This window comes from Primulina eburnea, chromosome 4, assembly GCF_022965805.1.
Source record: "Primulina eburnea isolate SZY01 chromosome 4, ASM2296580v1, whole genome shotgun sequence".
NCBI lineage: Eukaryota > Viridiplantae > Streptophyta > Magnoliopsida > Lamiales > Gesneriaceae > Primulina > Primulina eburnea.
The window spans coordinates 40,396,360-40,414,987 of NC_133104.1; the positions used below are offsets into that span (position 1 = coordinate 40,396,360).

The window sequence follows — 18,628 nt, forward strand, 5'->3', positions numbered from 1 at the left end:
TTAGATATTAACTCAAGTTTTTAATTAATAAATAAACAAATAGATAAATATAAATATTAAATTAAAGATAAAAAAATATAAATTTGGTTTTAAATGGATATTTGGTAATCAAACTAAATTATATTAAATATTGTATCAATAAAATAAATAAACACAAATAGTGCAAACACAAAAACTGTAAATAACCTAATATTAATTAGTAATGTAAGGGGACAAACACTAATTATATATTAAATTAATACATAAACAATATAATTTTATTAAATAACATGCATTTTAATAGCATATAGGAGCATACAAGCACTTCCATAATAATCACTGTTGCAATTTGCATCTACGTGAATAGATTTGAAACCACCAAATATAAATTTATTAAAGCAATCGAATAGGCAAATCGTACAAGTATATATAATTAAATTTTACAGGTAAAAATGCAATTTGCCCAACTATATTTGTAGGGAAAGGAACCTATTTGCCACATAATTAGGCAAATCGTACAAGTATATATAATTAAATTTTACAATTTTTGACATACACAATTAGCACCGATGTGAGACGTGTAAAAACCACAAGATGTGGAAAATGAATACAAAGGCTAGCTTATTGTATGAATTGCTTCTAGTGTATCACTGCCAGATCCACCTATCTATACCACAACGTGGTGAAGATCATGAGTGTTACCAATACTCTTCGAATCCTGCAACTTTGTAGAAGGTGCTGTGGTCGAAGATCTAGATTGCTCCAAGTATTCCAAGAAATCCATTACCACAGGATCGGTCCACGGAGCCCCAAATGGAGCTTCACAGCCCGCAACCCAACCCAAATGCCCACCTTTGGGTGTAACTATCAACATGCAGTAGGGGTTTTTCTGATGTTGCAAAAGGTGTAAAAGAGTTAATTCACACAAACCATGTACCAAGAAAAAAGGACAACCATTTGACATTATAAATCGATGTAATTCAAAATCGATGTAACTCAAAAAGTACCAAGATGTTCGCACATGGTATTTTGCAAGCTGTCTTGTAGAGCAACTTTCACAATGAAAATATGTATTTTAGTCCTTTGGGTCCTTCAAGTACTAAAATATATTGATAATAATGAAATACTTTTTTATCTTCAGTTCAAATGAGGCAAGAGGCGGCTTAAAGTGGATGAGGTGATGAATAAATACTATAAATGCAACAGACTAAAAAGAGCCTCGTAAACCTTGATGTCTTCGCGAGGAATTCCACGAGATGGTGCGATTGGATCATTCTCAGCCTGAAATTTAGCAAGAAAAGCGTTGTGCAACAAAGAGGCGCCAAGGCAAAGGAAGGATAAACATAGAAGAATAAACAAAATCCTGAATTGAGGCATTGATATAGATAAGCATTTTGATGACAAATACTTGGAAAGTCGGAATCAAGTGCATTCAACATAAACATATTAGAGTTTTCATGAAGCTTTCTCTTCTCAGGAAAGAGTAAGTTTTTTACCCACTTCTTTCACGGTAATATTAAACCCGCCATGAATACCTTACACAAATGTTTTTTTATGCATGTTTATTTTCCAAACACCTTTTTTGTGCCTCCATAACTGTTGGGAATACTTTATCGTATGCTTATATGCAAATTCCAAGATTTTTCAAGAATCATTTAAAAGATAAAATGTTAGAGCATTGGAAATTACAAGTTTTTTTAACTTCCATAAAAGTCATATTTCGTTTTAGAAAGTTGAAAAATATGTATTCAGCAGTCTCATGAACCTCAAAATATCTTGCCTGGATGCAGAGAAGAGGTATTGAAACATTCCTTATGGAATCTGAGCTGCTCGACTTTGAGTAGTAGTCATCCACCGATTCAAACCCAAATGAAACTGAAAGAGTGATAAATGGGGCAGTTGGTGCAAGGTTTCACACATTTATAGATGTATAGAATATGCAAACCTCTTGTAAGTCCCTCATCAAATTCTCTCACAGATTTGGCATTAGCAGCCAATGGGATATTAAAGTCACCTCCCATATCCTCAAACAGAAGAGCATGTCTGCAGCCAAAAGTCGTTTGTTATATATAACGTACAATCACCGTAATATATCTGAAATAATAGTAGATAATCAAATGATTTTCAAAGGTTACCTCTTAAATATTTTGCACAATGAGTTTGCTAAAGCTTTGTCATAAACAATGTTAAAGCCCTTACGAAAGTCTTCATCAGCAACTACCAAATTGAAAGGGTTGCATAACGATATGGCACCAGAAAGAGGGCAAGGATGAAACTCCTGTAAAAAAAGAAGTTTGAATAAGACAGACTGAGAATTTTATAAAGCAAAAATATGGGAGATCGTACATGTACACAAACTGAACAGACAGTTACAAGTAGTCCAATAGTTTTTCCATGATTCAACTGCATATCTTGATTTAGGGAAGCATCTCGATATAACAATTTCAGAACACTAGCATGTATTTTGCTTCAGTTCAAGATAAAATAACCCAAGTATGCATTGCATGCAAGTGAAAGACAGAACTGAAGGTACCAAGATGCAAAATGTATAATTTATTTAGGAGTGGACATTTCAGATTTCGTGTTTGTGAGGTTCAAATTGACTGCACACTTTGTACCATAGCCAAGTCAATAACATGATCAATCAGTTAGCAGGTGACACTTCGAAAAGTTAGCTGATTGAAACACAAGCAAATATAATGAACCAGGACTGAAGGCTAGTCAGCTGACATTGAACTAAAACCCCTTAATGATTCATCTACCTCGACTTTAAAAAACTGCAGAGCCGTTAGTGGAGTGAAGCATTCAGAATACAAGATATCTTCTCTTCAGAATTATTTCATTTATTAGTCCTACAACAGTAATTAAACCTTTTAATTATTATGCGATAGAACTACATGGAAAGAAAAAAATTTGTAACTTGATTTACATGTATTATGATCCAAATCTCCAATATACACCTAGTCTTGGTCCAGCTAACCTAATTGTCAAAAACACAACAGGCTGTCCAGGTAATTGCACTGTCTGGTTCATTGTTTGCTGATGAAGTTCAAGAATTATCATAATCATGTTACAGCTTTTGTTGGAGGGGTGGTGATAAAGGAACTGACTTAGCTATGCACTTGAGCCAACTGACTTTCCAAGACCAATAGTGGAAATAGATAACCAATTAAACTCGTGGAACCAGATAACTAAATAAACTTTCAAATACAAAGGTCAAAATCTGGGAACTGTTTTGTTGTCGAGGACTCAAGAATAAGGAAAGGTTTTGTCTCCATCTAAGTAAATCCTTAACAAGATAAGCATAAGAGAATGTTTGGAAACTGCTGGGAAACAAATGAGCTTCTTGTGAATCTCAATCTACTACTTCCAAGCAGGACCGCATTAATGTAAACATTTGGAAGAGTTTCAAGAAAACATTACCCATCAGTTAGAATTTGGTAGGATGTTTTATCAACAGACATACAGCTCAGTAAATGTGCTTTGACAAAAAATTACACAGTTTTCAAAACATTAAATAAAACAAGGATAAGAGCACATGTAGATCTGAAGTCCTATTACCTGACCAACATATCTAACAAGAATATTTGCTCCGAGGGACCAGCCAGCAGCATATAAATTAGCTTTGGGATACCGATTGCCAACATATTCCACAACCTCGGTGATATCTCCCAGAAAGGAAGCTGAATAGAACTGCAGAAATTAGCTAGTCATGAAATAAATACAAGACAATGAAGATAAAAGTTTCTCCAGCATATGTTCACTATCATAATCAGATAAGTACTGATGCATGATAGCAACCACTGCAGTGTCAACAGTGTCCCCAGCATTTTAACAAAGTTTGAACTAAGTATCACACACAACTTGAATAACCATTGGAGTGAAAACAGCAACTTCACAAAGTATTTAAAAATTGAAAAAAAAAATAATTCAAAGGAAAAGAATTGAAACCCACAAAGACGAGTACCTGAGCTGTGGTCACAGGGCTTTCTCCACAACCTCTGCTATTAAACACCACCCCACGCCATCCTTTACTCCTAGCACGCAATAACATATGCCTCACATATGTGTCCCCACTACCGCCAGTCAGACCTGGCTGCAAACACCCATTGTCAAACACCAGTTTACCTCACACCACTTAGCACAATATTGCTTGCCAAGAAATAACAACATTGTAAATCATTCCGTGCAATCCACAACTGATTATTCTCTTCAACTTTATTATACTGATTGAGCTTCAAAATTTAAAATTTGGTTATTTCCTATTACTTGCAATACAAGACATTTTTCCTGGGGCACAATTCACCAAGACAAGCTGTGACACTTCCCACATATAAAATATGAAATGAAAGTTTAATAAATGTCTTTGCTAGATAATCTGTTGTACAATTGAATCTTTAGTTTGAGAAAAGTCTTCACTATAGATGTGGAATAACACTAAATGTGTGATGTGAACTCCCCAACGGCATTCATTCTTAAAATAAGGCAATTATAGTATCCTGTTACACTTCAAATGTGAAAGGGGAGATTTTATCAGACCTCTGGCTATGAAACCAATTTACATAGTTGTACTTCTGCTCGAGTTTTCAGTTAACCCTCAATTCCCAAGGTCTTATGGATCTCATAGGATTGAATGATAGACGTATATGACTTTGGTCAATTATTTTCACAAAACAAATATAAATTATTTTCCAGTAAAATTTATTTACTCCCAAATCTCTTTTGCAAAATCCCACACATAGTTACTAGAGAAGCGAGTACAAGACGTAGGATCTTCTTTGCAAGAGAGTATGCAGATTTTAACTCAAAAAATTAGACCTTTAGGTATTGAAGTTTTTTCATTTTGGCATGGTAATCAGTTCTTCAAATATTTTTATGGTTAGCTATGTTTGTTTCTTATTTTGAGTCCTTTTGGATGGGTGATATGGTTCTGGATAGATGATGTATCATTGAATTTTGTCATTCAGTATACCCTATGCTTTTAGCCACGAGGCACGTTAGTAAGAAATCTTCTTGATCAGAGAAGAGACTCACCAGCAAAATGAGTACAGGAGAATCAGATGGCAAGCTTTTATCATCACCGGATATCCAATCTAGGGAGACAGTGCCGTCGTCTCTAGTGCGGAAACACTGGCGCCGGAATCTGACATCAGGGAGTGACCTGTAAAATGCAGAGAAAATAGTCTCCAGGTGTTTATTCCAACCAACGACGGGGTAAGGAGCGTATGGGAGATTAAGCGTATTGAACGCAGGAAGGAATGAGTCCACAGCTCCGCCGATCACTTCCAGAGACGGTTGCTGGTTTGTGGAGGAGCCTGGGATAGATACGGCTCGGATATTACGGAGATTGGCAGTTCTGGAAAAAGTGAGAGTGACGGGAAACTGCGATAGGCGGCGAAGCGAGGAGTACAGCGGGGCGGAGAAGCCGTAGGAGGCTCTCGCCATGGGTGGGTAAGAGGGAGAAACGAGTGGTTAGTTAGAGTTGGGTAAGAATAAATTGTTTTGTTTATATCAAAATATATATTAAAAAAAATTAAAATTGTGATAAATTTCTAAATTATCATTTTTGGCTAATTCAAATCATTATATTTATTTGTTAAACAAATAAATATATAATATTAAGTTATTACATACTACGGTCTACGTAGCAAATAAATCAATTATATTATTTAACAATTAACAAACTAAAAATAATATTTTTTTTTGAAAACAAAAATAATATTATTTGATAGTACGAATAACAATAAATATTGTAAAATATTAAATGAACTTATTATTAGAAATATTCATACATTTGACAAATGAAATAACTAAATAAGGTTGAGTACTACCGATTTTATTAAAAGCAAAAACTTATGTGAGACGGCTTTATGAGTCGTATTTTGTTAGACGGATCTCTCATTTGGGTCATCCATGAAAAAGTATTCTTTTTTATGCTAAAAGTATTACTTTTTATTGTGAATATCGGTAGGATTGACTCATCTCACATATAAAGATTCACGAGTCCGTCTCACAAGAGACCTACTTTTTATTAAATAACTATCGAACCGATTTCATTCTAATAGTTAATTTTGATATAATTTTTTTAAATCTATATTATATATAAAAATCTAGATACTTAGTGATCTCATTTTATGAAATCAATTAGTTTTCAGGGAAACACATTATCTATTTAGATGAGTAATGTTTTCATATAATTTTTTTATAACTACACTATCTAATTTACTTTAAAAAATTAAAAAATTTACTTCTACAAATTATATATTTAATATAATTTTATTAACGTTATCTAAATAATAATTTAAAACTATAACAAAATTTTATAAACTCGATCTATTAATGATAATGATTTATATATATAACAATCATTATTTTATATACATGTATTCGTTCACCAATTTTTGAAGGTTTGTTTATCTATTTGGTTTCTGTTATTTTATAAAGAAATCGGTCAAACCAAATAAATTGATTAGCTCAATACAATTCTATTTTTTACGAAATTCATTTTTATATTAGATTTTGAAAATAAACTTCTAATTTTAATTTTTTCTAACAATTCAGTTATTGATTGATATAATGGATTTTAATTTGATTTCATGACAAATTTGTTTGGTTCATATGTTATTTATTTGTTATTATTATTATTATTATTATTATTATTATTTGTTTCTATCTCGCAAACGACAACGTGAGAGTTAAATTTCCTTCAATGAAGGGAAGCTTTTTGTGTATTGAGTCATCATGATTTATCTCTTCTCACATTCTTGTCGAGCCGGAGATAAATGACACATGAGACGAGCAATTTAACCTTTAGAACAAGACTCTGATTACATTCACGTGCACACTCCAACTGGCAAGACTCGCAGCTCGTGGGGTGATTTTATCCACAAAGAACTCACTTTTACTAACAATGGCGTTCTTATCGTCTCCGCTCCGCACCTCTCTTTCTTCTTCTTCGCTCTCAACTCTCAGAAATTCTCACCCACTCGCAAATCCCAAAACCAGTTCCTCAACATTTCAACACTTTACATTTCCATCATCAAAATCCCTGATTCCGAATTTCAAACCCTTCAAATTCGCCGCCGCTCCCTCTACCATAGCCGTCGAAACGGACTCTTCCACGGATTCCCTCAAAGCCCGCCTCAAGAAAGGAGAAACCCTTTATGGCATCTTCCTCCTCGCATTTTCGCCTACCCTTGCCGAGATCGCCGGCTTGGCTGGCTACGACTTCGCCGTGGTGGACATGGAGCACGGTCATGGAGGAATCTCGGATGCACTTCCTTGCCTCCACGCCCTCGCCGCCACCAACACCGCAGCCATCCTCCGCCTTCCAGAGTCCTCGGCCGCCTTGGCCAAAAGAGCCCTTGACCTCGGTCCTCAAGGGATCATGTTCCCCATGATTGACAGTGCCAAGTCAGCCCGCAAAGCTGTCTCGTACTGTCTATTTCCTCCTAAAGGCGTCCGCGGGTCTGCCCACCCGATTGTTCGGGCCTCGGGCTACGGCATTAACGAAGGGTATCTAAGCAAGTACGAAGAGGAGTTGCTGATAATGTGCCAGGTGGAATGCGAAGATGGCGTGAAGAAAATCGATGAAATCGCGGCAGTGGACGGCGTTGATTGCATACAGATGGGGCCGCTGGACTTGAGCGCAAGCATGGGGTATCTATGTGACCCAGGGCACAAGAAGGTGAAGGAAGCACTGCGGGGAGCAGAGAAGGCGGTGCTCAAGTCAGGTAAAGCATATTTATCTGGTTTCGTGATGCCCCATGACGGGGCGGAGGAGTTGCAGCGGAGAGGGTATCACATGGTGGCTGGGGCGGCGGATGTTGGATTGTTTAGAAGTGCAGCGGTGGAGGATGTGAAGAAATTCAAGAATGCTGCTAAACGAAAGCACGATGAGGAAACTGAGGAGAAGGAGAAGGAGAAGGAGAAGGAGAAGGGGAAAGGGAAGGAGAAAGAGAAGAAGGAAGATGAGAAAATACCGGAGTGAATGAGTTTCCTTCTTGGTATCGATTTTTCCTTATATATTAGATGGTTTTAATTCCTCTCTGGAAATAGGAAATGGTGACTTTTATGTATCTTTTAAATACTAGCAAGTCGAGTTCAATCTATCGCAGTAGATTTGTTGTCCAAATTTTGTCTACATATATATATATATATATATATATATATGCAAACACGAATCCCCGTAGTATCCAACATATTTGGATCAACGATGGATCTGTAACTATGGCACTATCTTACCGTATACTCTCATTTACCAGTTAACTGCATATTGGGCGTAATTCAAGGGGACAGAATAAAGTTTAATCGAGGATTTTACAGTCAGTTGTTCACCAAAAAAAAAAAAATGTAGACACAAATTATGAACATGGAAGTTCTCCAGAAGCTGTCGATGCGCTGTATGGAAATGGTCGAGACCAGCTGCCAATTTTAATACTAACACAAATGGTATCCAGCTATTACCGACAAACCTTTTTCGAGGGATCATCTCTCTGTACCATGCGACATGGTTACAGTTATAAGGTTCGGTTAATTCGTTCTAAAAAATGACAGGCGATAAGCTGATAGTCACTCATCGTTTAGGTATTTAGGCGACCGTTTAGACGGTTTTTTTTTATTTAAATATTTAAATCTTTTTGTTTATTTATTTATTTCTCCAATAATTATTTTGTATCATATTAAACTCAAAATCAATAACATATTATATTTCTTTACAGGATAAAACAATATTTTTAAATTTTAAAAAATTATATAAATTAAATTAGGCGAGTGCTTTGGTGGTTTTTGAAAATCGAGACGGCGACCAACCATGCAACGACTAAACGTCGGCTAGACATCCTAGACGTCACTTTTTAGCACACTGCTAATATTTGGCTAAAAAAGAAATTTCATGGACATGTTTTTTAGAGCAATTTTTTTAAAAAATAAAAATTTTATGTTAAGATGAAGTAAGTTTTTTTAAAAAAATCGAAAAGAAGCTAAACATGTACCATAAGCCACAATTTTCTTGGCTTTTCGACCTTTAAATTTTTCGACCTTAATTTTTAATATAAAATAGCTTGTTCAATGCAAATGCACTCTGGGTGATGGAATAATAAGATATTTAAAAAGCTATGATCTTCTTCACTGTTTACTACATGTCATAAAATAGAGGAGATCGATGTGAGGTATACTTTATTTATTCATATGAACTGACAGGTCGGTGTCTCCTCTCTTTTGCTTCAGATATACCAATGGCTAATCTCACAAAACCTCCAAGATTCCTTAGTTTCTTTTATTGTTCCCTTATTTTTCTCGCATCAATCCAAATAAAAGTGTTGTGTGAAACCTACAAGGTTGGAGATTTAGATTCATGGGGGATACCCACTTCTTCAAATCCGCAAATCTACAACAGATGGTCAAGATATCACAATCTCACGATGGGAGACTCCCTCTGTAAGTACATTCTATTTTGAATCACACACACATATTGGGGATGATTGATTCGTGTTTCTTTTCTTTTTCTTTTTTTTTTTTGCTGCTGTTTTTGGGCAGTTTTCTTGTACCCTCCTAGTCGAGATTCGGTCATCCAAGTCAGAGATGTTGAATCCTACTCTAGCTGCAATCTGAAATATCCAATCTTGCACATGAACGATGGCAACTCTTTGTTCAACATCACCAAGCCTGGAAATTTTTACTTCATCAGTGGAGTTGAAGGGCACTGTGAAAAATCACAGAAGCTTCACATTTTTGTATACGGGAATGGATCTTATCCAGTTTCATCAGCGCCGGGACCTGATTCTGCTGCTGCCGCTCCCTCCTATCCTACTGTTTCTGGCTCCATTCCAGTCCAGGCTTCTGCTTTGTCCTTCTTCAAGATTCCTGTGTTCATGATCTCTGCTACAATTATTTCTTGTTATATGCTCTAATCTTGTTTTTTTTAAAAAAAATTAATGAAATGATTCTTGAAAGGAGAATTTAATTTGTCGGCACAATGAGACTCGTTGAGTCTGTACTTTTTTTCCATTTAAATAATAAACTTTCATACCCCTTTTACTTCTTTTCGTGCCTTCTTATTCTTTGTTTGTGTATATTTTAAATAAATGTCCCTTTCTTCTTTGCGAAAAGTATTATGAAATCCCCTTTTATTCCTGAACACAGACGGCCCACTGGCCAACTTTTTCTTCACAAAAAAAGTGAAAATTCCGAACGACAATATTATGATTTAATGAGTTGCATGCACAAAGGTAAGTTTTTAAAAAATCAAGAGGTGTGATCTATGATCTCAATTCAGTATCAGAACCTTAGCATAATCAATGGAGCCATTAAATCGATAATACAAATGAATCGGTGAAAATTGAAACCGGGTGCATCAACTTTTATGAACATGGCTTTGGCCTACCGCATATTCGAACACCGATGAGCAATAGCTGGTAATAACATTTTACCCGTTCTTTGGAATCAAGCCTCTCTTGGTACAAAATTAACCTTAAATTTGAATAGTGGATCATAGTGTCCCCAATTTGAAACATGGCATTGAATCATTGTTGCATAGCCAGATTGGTTTTACCCGAATCAGCATTTTGCCCCTTCAATCCAACACATGAGTTGTCTTTGCTTTCCATGCTAATTTATGGACAGTCAAGCTTTAGGTCTTTAGGCCATCCAAATTCTTCCAAGAACGCTAACACGACTCCATTTGACCAACCAAACCCTGTCTGTGTATGAAAACAGATCAAATTAAGCACCAACAAGAACACAAAGTGTTGAGTGTTTTCGATCTCTTGACTCCAAGGCAAAATATGACTTACCTGGGGTGCGTATTCCCCACCGCCTCCAATGTCTCCACATTTCCGTATGTCATATTTCTCATGCATCGTTCCCGTTTTCTTAAATGCTACGTAGTTTGTTCTGATCCACTTCACCGCAGTTTCTTGTGCAATAGCTAGTGCTTTCTCGGATCCGCACCTGACAAGGCCTTCAACAATCATGTGTTGAAGTGGTGCCCAACCATTTGGAAAATCCCTGATTATCATCAATGCACACAAATTCAGTGGTTACATAAACCAAGAAACAATTGTTATCACTTTCGGAAAAAAGTAGAAGCCATTGTGAGAGTCACCATTGTTGTCCTGAATTTGCCAAAGAAGTTGCTATCCCAGCTGAATGAACCAGCCCCGAATTCTGGAGACTTCTAATAACTTTATCCACTATCTTAGCATCTAAACATATGCATAAAATAAAAGAAAAAAATTATGGTCGTTGATACACAAATTCAATTACTGTTATGAAATCATGAAGTAACAAAGTTTAGTAACTTAGACACATAACGAGATATTTTGTTTTGCATCTGCAGAACAGAAAGTTAATTATGAAAGGCAGTAGACCAGAGTATAGCTTATTTTTAGTTAAAGGTGATACAACTACCACTGTTTGACATCCTGATAGATCCAGCCTTTTTTGCGCTCGATATTTTGAGCAAGAAATAAGACTGGGAATGGATGATCTTTGAACACATAAAAATTATAAAGTTATCATTATATGTCAAAATCTGAAGATTCCGAACCTGAAGCAAACGGCTGGATCCACAAGGGGACAAAATTTGAGGCAAATATTTTCTTTTTCTGGCTCGAACCATTCAATGTAATAACATCCTGAAAGCCCAAAAACCAAGATCAAGAACAGAAAGATAACCGATAGCAAGATAGGATAGAACTCTAGTCAGTCTCCATGGCACCAGCTTACATACATTTGAATTGCCCAACCAGTAGTCAACCCACTGTCCCATTTCTGCATTCCAGAGAATTGAAGTTATGGCCTTCTTTCTAGCCTCCGAAGCATTTCTAAAGCGTTCTGATGTATCAGAATCTCCAAGACTGTGTGCCAGAGAGGATATGTCGAGTTCCATCTATGTTGGAAACAAATGGAATAAATAAAGCATTCATTGGAAGAAACAAGTTATTGAATGCATAATTATCAAAATCTTACCTTCAGTATGAATGCGTTCAAATCCACAGGTATAATTGACGTCGTAGCTAATGTTGTTAGATCAAACGCATTCCTAAAAAATCATATGATGAATCAAACCATCAATCATAATATGCAACAAGCTAAATATAGAATAGATCATGTTTGATTGATTCTAGGTATATATCTCGAACTGGAATCTTATGCCAGATTATATCCAATAATAACGAGGAATTAAGCTACCTCATCCATCTAGTACTGAAATCCCATCCAGATTCGGCAGTTGAACCCAGCTCCCGGTAAAGCTGCTTTTTTTCACAAGTATTAGAGAGCTTTGAAGCCGTCTCCCGATCCTGCAGATGTGAAAGACACTTTTGAGAACTAAAGAACCAAAATTTTCTCTCCCATCATCCTATAATTATTGTTTCCGTGGCGCAACGATCAAAATGAGATGTCTGCATTATTCTACAGTTCGAAGATATGAGTTATACCAAACTATAACATTTATATATTTGTAAGAGCTCGGTCCTATAGTTGTTCACAAATTCAGCAAGATTTTTAGTTGGAAAACTTCATACCGTAGTTGATGACTCTGGCCTTGGTTTGTTCCACATTGCATAATACCGACTTAAAGCGTGACTTGAACCTTCACCATCTTTAATGATCACTTTATGAATCCCTTAATTACAATATGAAGGCTCGTGAAGAACAACCACTACGGAAATTGATATTGAGAAGCAAATTCAGACGACCAATTAGATACTATCAATTACAAAAGAATGATATTTTGGTACCTGAATTCCAAAACTCATGCTCCTTCAATAATGCAGGAAGTGATTTTGCAACCAACTCCTTATCACCTGTCCGATTGTATATATCTGTGACCATTGAACTCAAGAGAGGAGGTTGACTGCAAAATGCACATTATAGATGAATTTTACATTGTGGAAAATGGAGTGGCTTTCACTTGTAATAACAGCATGAAACAAATTTAGGCAAATAGCCCTTACCTCCTATTAGTGTAATATGCCCTTGCACCATTCAGAACGTAACCAAATTCATCTATAAGGGAAATAAGATTATAGACAATCCCTTTTGCAGTGTCATACATTTTACTTGCTAACAATCCCCTGCATCAAACCTTATCAATCTTCGATGTGATGTCAACAGAAGGAATCACGTGATGAACAATAAAAGGAAACACCAAAATGGATATCAAGAAAAGTAGTTTGAAGTTGAATCAAACCATATTGTATTATTTATCAATTTTATCAGATTATAAAAATATTGGAGCATTCGATGTAGAATAAAAAATGTTAACAGAAAGCGTGATCACTAATTGTTACATAAAAACGATATTGCGAGTTATGTATTTCAGAATATACCCATACCCCAAGAATCATTCCCAACTCTAAAAGTTCCCTGCATTTCAACTCGAAGCAATCTTTGGCGGAGGAAGGACGGGAATAGCAGAGTTGAGTCTTTCCCCCTTCCTCGTACTAGTATTATAATACATCATAAGGATACTCCATCCCTCCCAATTTATCAAAATCTTCTATTTTCTAAAGTCATGCCCGCTTATGTATTTTCTGGTTTTGCCTTTGATTGAAGATTTGCAGCTGCGTCATGTTCGAGATGAGTCCTCAAGTATGTGCACGCAGATAAATAGGAATCCAGAAGGCCAAAGGAAAGGAAAAAAAGAAGCCAAACAAGAACAAAAAACAAACCTTATCACCCAATAAGAGTCCCAGTAATAAACCTCCCGAAACCTGGATCCAGGAATTATAACCGGTCTCTTCAACGGCAGCAACGTATGATAATCGGGCTTGTGAAAAACCCCTTTGGAAACTTTCCTGCTCAAATTATTCCAAAGAGAATGGACTTCTAAAGCCCAAGCTCTCATCTCCGGGCTCTTCACCTTCGGCAAGAAGTCTTTCGGCTCTGGAACAAAGTCGACTGGATTCACATGCACCAAATCCTCCTCCGCATCACCGAAATGTTCCTCAATAAAGCTATTCAATTCTTTTACAGGGACAGAACCATTCTCCGTCCTTGGAAGCTCGTGAAACTCTTGAACTGTGATTGAGAGATTATTTTTCAGCGACAGGTCTACGTAGAGCTTCGGATCAAATCCCTTGTGCCCATAAGTTTTATACGCTGTTTTTTGAACAAGTTCAAGAAAGGTGACTAATGGGGTGGTGGGGATTACAGGGCCCCGATCCGTTGGCTTACATGCCTTCCCCGCGACAAAAGAACTGGCCATGATGACCGGCACCGCTGTAAATAAGAAAATCAGAGCGATCACAAGATTCAGTAAAGCGTTTTGAGCCATTTCCGGATTCGAAATTTAAGTGGTTATTGGAAAAACAACGGCTTCATATACATGGATTCCTATTGTCATCAATTTTGAAAAAACCAAATAAATCTTTTATATTGTGATGTATATTTTACACATCTTTGTGTCTCTCTGTGCATGACTTGGGAGGGGAAACCACACAGATACAAGCAAAACAGGCCGGCGCTCGGATGCCACGAGGGGAAAGAAAGTTGGCTGTCTTCTGACTTATTATTATAATTTACTTTAAATTGTAATTTTGGCTATACGTGGATGATTTGAGATTTTTATCATTTGTTATTTATTATGTTAACAAGTTCAATTTTATTATTAATATTTTAATTTTTAATAATTTTAATCATGATTTCACACGTGAACTAAAATTGTAAAAACTAACTAACTTATTAAAATTAAAATTGACCCAATAACATGTGAGACGGTCTCACTGTTCGTATTTTACGAGACATATCTCTTATTTTTGTCATCCAAAAAAAATATTAATTTTTATACTAAGAATATTACTTTTTATTGTGAATATCGTTAGGGTTGACCCGTTTCACGGATAGAAATTCGTAAGACCGTCTCAAAAGATATCTACTCTAAAATTGGATAGCATACATTATCAAAATTATATATATATATATATATATATATATATATATATATATATATATATATGATTTGTTATCATTATTTGAACATAATTGTAATTAATTGATGGTTCAATTTTGAAAATAGAACTTGGGATTAGGCAGAAATTGATTCTGATAAGTTCAAGTTTGGCTTTCCATATTCCGTGTGTTGACCGAGTAGTTTTGAATTATGAGTTATGTGTAATGAAAAAGAAACATTTGTCATAGCCTATTATAATATAAAAATTCAATGCTAGAAATTGGACATATGTCATGATTATCCGAACTGCTCTACTGATTCGTAATCAGGTCCTCCAAATAGTTGGTCGAGAGAAATATTTGTGGACTATCATCTTTGAGCCTCATTACCCATCAATCTCATTCTTTGTCACCCGCATTAGACATTAATTAATTATTCGATTTTGTTTCATTTACTGTTTGACTCAAATTTTTACAAATTATTAGAGTTGTATATGATTATGCTACTCATATATATTTATATTAATTTATCATTTTTATATTATACATTATCTACCATCCAATCTCGACAAACTTAAAACACTTATACTGCACATCATAAATGAAACCTCTCCAGATACTGCGCTTTCAACAATCACCCCTTCAACTTCAAAGATCATCGTCCGGCTAGTCCCAAGCGGCATGCCTATGATTTTTCTGCTTTGATTCTAGATCGAGCTTCTCATTTAAGTACGTAAAAATGGATGTATTCGATTAATTTTAAACATGACAAAGTAATTTTTCTAGAGAAAATTTTCACTCAGAGATTTTTATACTCGCACAATACTAAGCTCGATATGATTTGACTCAAATTCATTGGAAACCCATTTATTCACTTGTATTTTTTGGGATGTCTTAGCTTATTCAAGTCTCGTTATTCTCTTTATTTTTTTTAAGTTATTGGCATAGTATTTATGTTAGAGAGAATCGTGGAAACAATTCAAGTTAAAATTCATAACAATATTGATTATATTTCTTTTTGAGTTTTCTCTAGTTGGATGTAGTCCGGGTAATTTTGTTAGTATGCGGTGAATTTAAATCATTATATCAATATATTTTGTTAGTGTTGATTATTTCTTCATGATTTTTTTTTATTTCATTAAAAAATAAATATATCTACTATACATAGATTTTTTTAAAGAAACGAGAAAAACAAAACATTTGAGATGTTCGGGTTGCTAAATTTGATTTTTCACAATTATCGATAGATCATGAACTAAGGACTCTAATTTGTGCTTATAATGCTAATCTTAAAGATCGTGTTCGAAAGATGAATTTACAAAAAGTCCATGGCAACTTTGAGTGGTATATATGATCTTGGGCAATCCTCCCCCCTAGAGCTAGTTTTTGGGGTTGAGTTAGGTCCAAGTTCCAATCTTAACATGGTATCAGAGCCAGGGTTTCACCGTTATGTGTTGGATTGCCTATAATTAGGCCACCCGTTCTGCCCATAATTGGGTCATTTGTAAACTCCACGCTCCAGATGTTCATTCCTGGGCGTGAGAGAGGTGTGTTAAATGTCCCACATCGATTAGATAATTAACCTTTGAGTGGTATATATGGTCTTGGGAAATTTGTAAACTCCACGCTCCAGATGTTCATTCCTGGGCGTGAGAGGGGTGTGTTAAATGTCCCACATCGGTTAGATAATTAACCTTTGAGTGATATATATGGTCTTGAGCAATCCTCCCCCCTAAAGCTAGCTTTTGGGGTTGAGTTAGGTCCAAGTTCCAATCTCAACTTTCAGGCTATGAATTCCCAAAATGAAAATTTGGAGTAAGCCAATTAAGACCGTTCAATCCTTAATAGTTTAAAAATTTTGGTAATTGGTTGGACTATAATATAGAAAAATATACCGTATATTATTTGTATTGCTATATCTTAAGACAATTAAATGAAAACAAACATGAGAGGAGACTTTTGTTAGTGAAAGATTCACAAATTGGAAGGGCAAAGACATGTTAAATCTTCGTGTTGGTCAGCATGACAGTGAACATTATAAAGCTCAAATGAATTGTGCTGCTTTGATGAAATAAGATGAGTACATTCAATCAAATTTGCATAAACAATCAAAGTAAATGCGAATGATTACCAAATCTATGTCAATGCTTCGATTGATTGTGTTAGAGTTTTGTTGCAACAAAGGCATTCATTTGGGGGTCACAACTAAGCCGAATTTTCTCTAAATCCAGGTAACTTTCTTATCCAACTCGAAATTTTAGGTGTTCATAATAAATAGATTAATGATGTTATGATATTGAAAAATGCTCTTAAAAAAATTGCAAGTTAACGTTAACTGATATTCAGATGGATATAGTCAGTGCTTGTGCTACTGAAAAAATAATGTTATTATCATAGATGTTGGTGATTCATTGTTCTTTGTTTTTGTTGATGAATCTCGTTATGTGTCAACAAACGGGCATATCTTAGTTGTTATACGTTATGTGGATACTAATGGGCACGACGCTTTATCTAGATTGAACATGTTACCATTACAACAACACTCTCACTTAAAATTGTCATTGATAAGATGTCCTCAAGATATTATTTAAGTATGTCTATGTTGAGAGGACAATGTTTTGATGGAGCAAGTAATATGCAAGGTAAATTTAATGATCTAAAATCACTCATTTTAGAGGAAACGCCATATGCATTTTACACACGTTGTTTGTTCATCAGCTTCGACTAGTTATTATAGTTGTGGCCAAGTTTTCTGATTTCTAATTTTTTGTTATTGATGATACGGCAAATATTGTTGGAGCATCTTTCAAATATTTGAATCTTTTTCGGGAGAAACATTCAGATTTTATTCTCGGGGCATTTGAGAGGGGTGAGATTTCAAGTGGCCGGGAACTTAATCAATAAACTACCCTTAAACATGCTGGAGATACACATAGGGAGTCACATTACAATTATTTGATCATCTTGATTTCCATGTTCTCTGATGTCATTGACATGCTTGAAATGATTTCAGAATATGAGTCCAGTTAAGTCTTGAAAAACTTCAATGCATATGATTTTTCCCTAGTGAATGCGCTTGTTGACATGAGAGTCCATTTGGATAAGAATCACGTGGAACTAGTATCCTAGCAGGAATACTATAGATTTATTAGAAGCTTTATGTATATCACAAATTGTACTCGACCGGACATCGCCTGTTCAATAAATAAGTTGAGTCGATTCATGAGCAATCCAAAATAAGTTAATTGGAAAGCATTGATTAAGGTGCATAAATATCTAAGACACATATTAGAGTATTTGTTGCATTCTACTAAATATCTGCAGTGTTAGATATATATAATGATGCAAATTGAATTTTTGACACCAAGAACTCCAAATCCGCTAGTGGATATGTTTTTAGCATTGGTGGTGGTACAATCTCTTAGAGGACATCGAAACAAAATTGCATCACTAGATCCATAATGAAATTTGAATTTATACCAGTGATATAGCTGCAAAATAGGCAGAATGTCTTCACAACTTCCTAGAGGATATTCCTTGTTGGACAAAATCAATATCTACAATAATGATATATTGTGACAGCCCGTCACCAATTGCAAGGACACAAAAATAGTATGTACAATGATAAGTCTTGTCACATTCATCGAAGACACAATAATGTGCGACAATTGATCTCAATTGAAGTTATTACTACTGATTATGTCAAGTCAAAGGATATCTAGGCACATCTTTTTACGAAATCCTTGAACAAATA

At 35.4% G+C, this 18,628-nt stretch overlaps 4 protein-coding genes across 4 annotated transcripts; 2 read left to right on the top strand and 2 right to left on the bottom strand.

Moving 5' to 3' along the window:
• Window positions 1-427: 427 nt before the first annotated feature.
• LOC140828910 (embryogenesis-associated protein EMB8) lies at window positions 428-5,460 on the bottom strand. Its single transcript, XM_073191789.1, has 8 exons — window positions 5,014-5,460; window positions 3,947-4,075; window positions 3,541-3,672; window positions 2,115-2,257; window positions 1,925-2,022; window positions 1,760-1,854; window positions 1,207-1,260; window positions 428-868 (listed from the first exon to the last, which is right to left on the bottom strand). The coding sequence occupies exons 1-8, from the start codon at window positions 5,422-5,424 to the stop codon at window positions 647-649; spliced, it is 1,284 nt and encodes a 427-aa protein (XP_073047890.1). The 5' UTR covers window positions 5,425-5,460; the 3' UTR covers window positions 428-646.
• Window positions 5,461-6,807: 1,347 nt separating this feature from the next.
• LOC140828911 (uncharacterized) lies at window positions 6,808-8,113 on the top strand. The gene has a single exon (XM_073191790.1). The coding sequence runs from the start codon at window positions 6,890-6,892 to the stop codon at window positions 7,967-7,969; it is 1,080 nt and encodes a 359-aa protein (XP_073047891.1). The 5' UTR covers window positions 6,808-6,889; the 3' UTR covers window positions 7,970-8,113.
• Window positions 8,114-9,093: 980 nt separating this feature from the next.
• On the top strand, window positions 9,094-10,022 carry LOC140828914 (early nodulin-like protein 8). The gene is made up of 2 exons (XM_073191792.1): window positions 9,094-9,417; window positions 9,517-10,022. Exons 1-2 carry the CDS (start codon window positions 9,216-9,218, stop codon window positions 9,888-9,890), a joined length of 576 nt encoding a protein of 191 aa, XP_073047893.1. The 5' UTR covers window positions 9,094-9,215; the 3' UTR covers window positions 9,891-10,022.
• A 539-nt stretch (window positions 10,023-10,561) lies between these two features.
• LOC140828912 (probable trehalase) lies at window positions 10,562-14,444 on the bottom strand. The gene is made up of 11 exons (XM_073191791.1): window positions 13,656-14,444; window positions 12,939-13,058; window positions 12,723-12,838; window positions 12,507-12,607; window positions 12,172-12,281; window positions 11,950-12,022; window positions 11,711-11,869; window positions 11,528-11,615; window positions 11,084-11,183; window positions 10,773-10,986; window positions 10,562-10,679 (listed from the first exon to the last, which is right to left on the bottom strand). The coding sequence occupies exons 1-11, from the start codon at window positions 14,258-14,260 to the stop codon at window positions 10,593-10,595; spliced, it is 1,773 nt and encodes a 590-aa protein (XP_073047892.1). The 5' UTR covers window positions 14,261-14,444; the 3' UTR covers window positions 10,562-10,592.
• Between the last annotated feature and the right edge of the window lie 4,184 nt (window positions 14,445-18,628).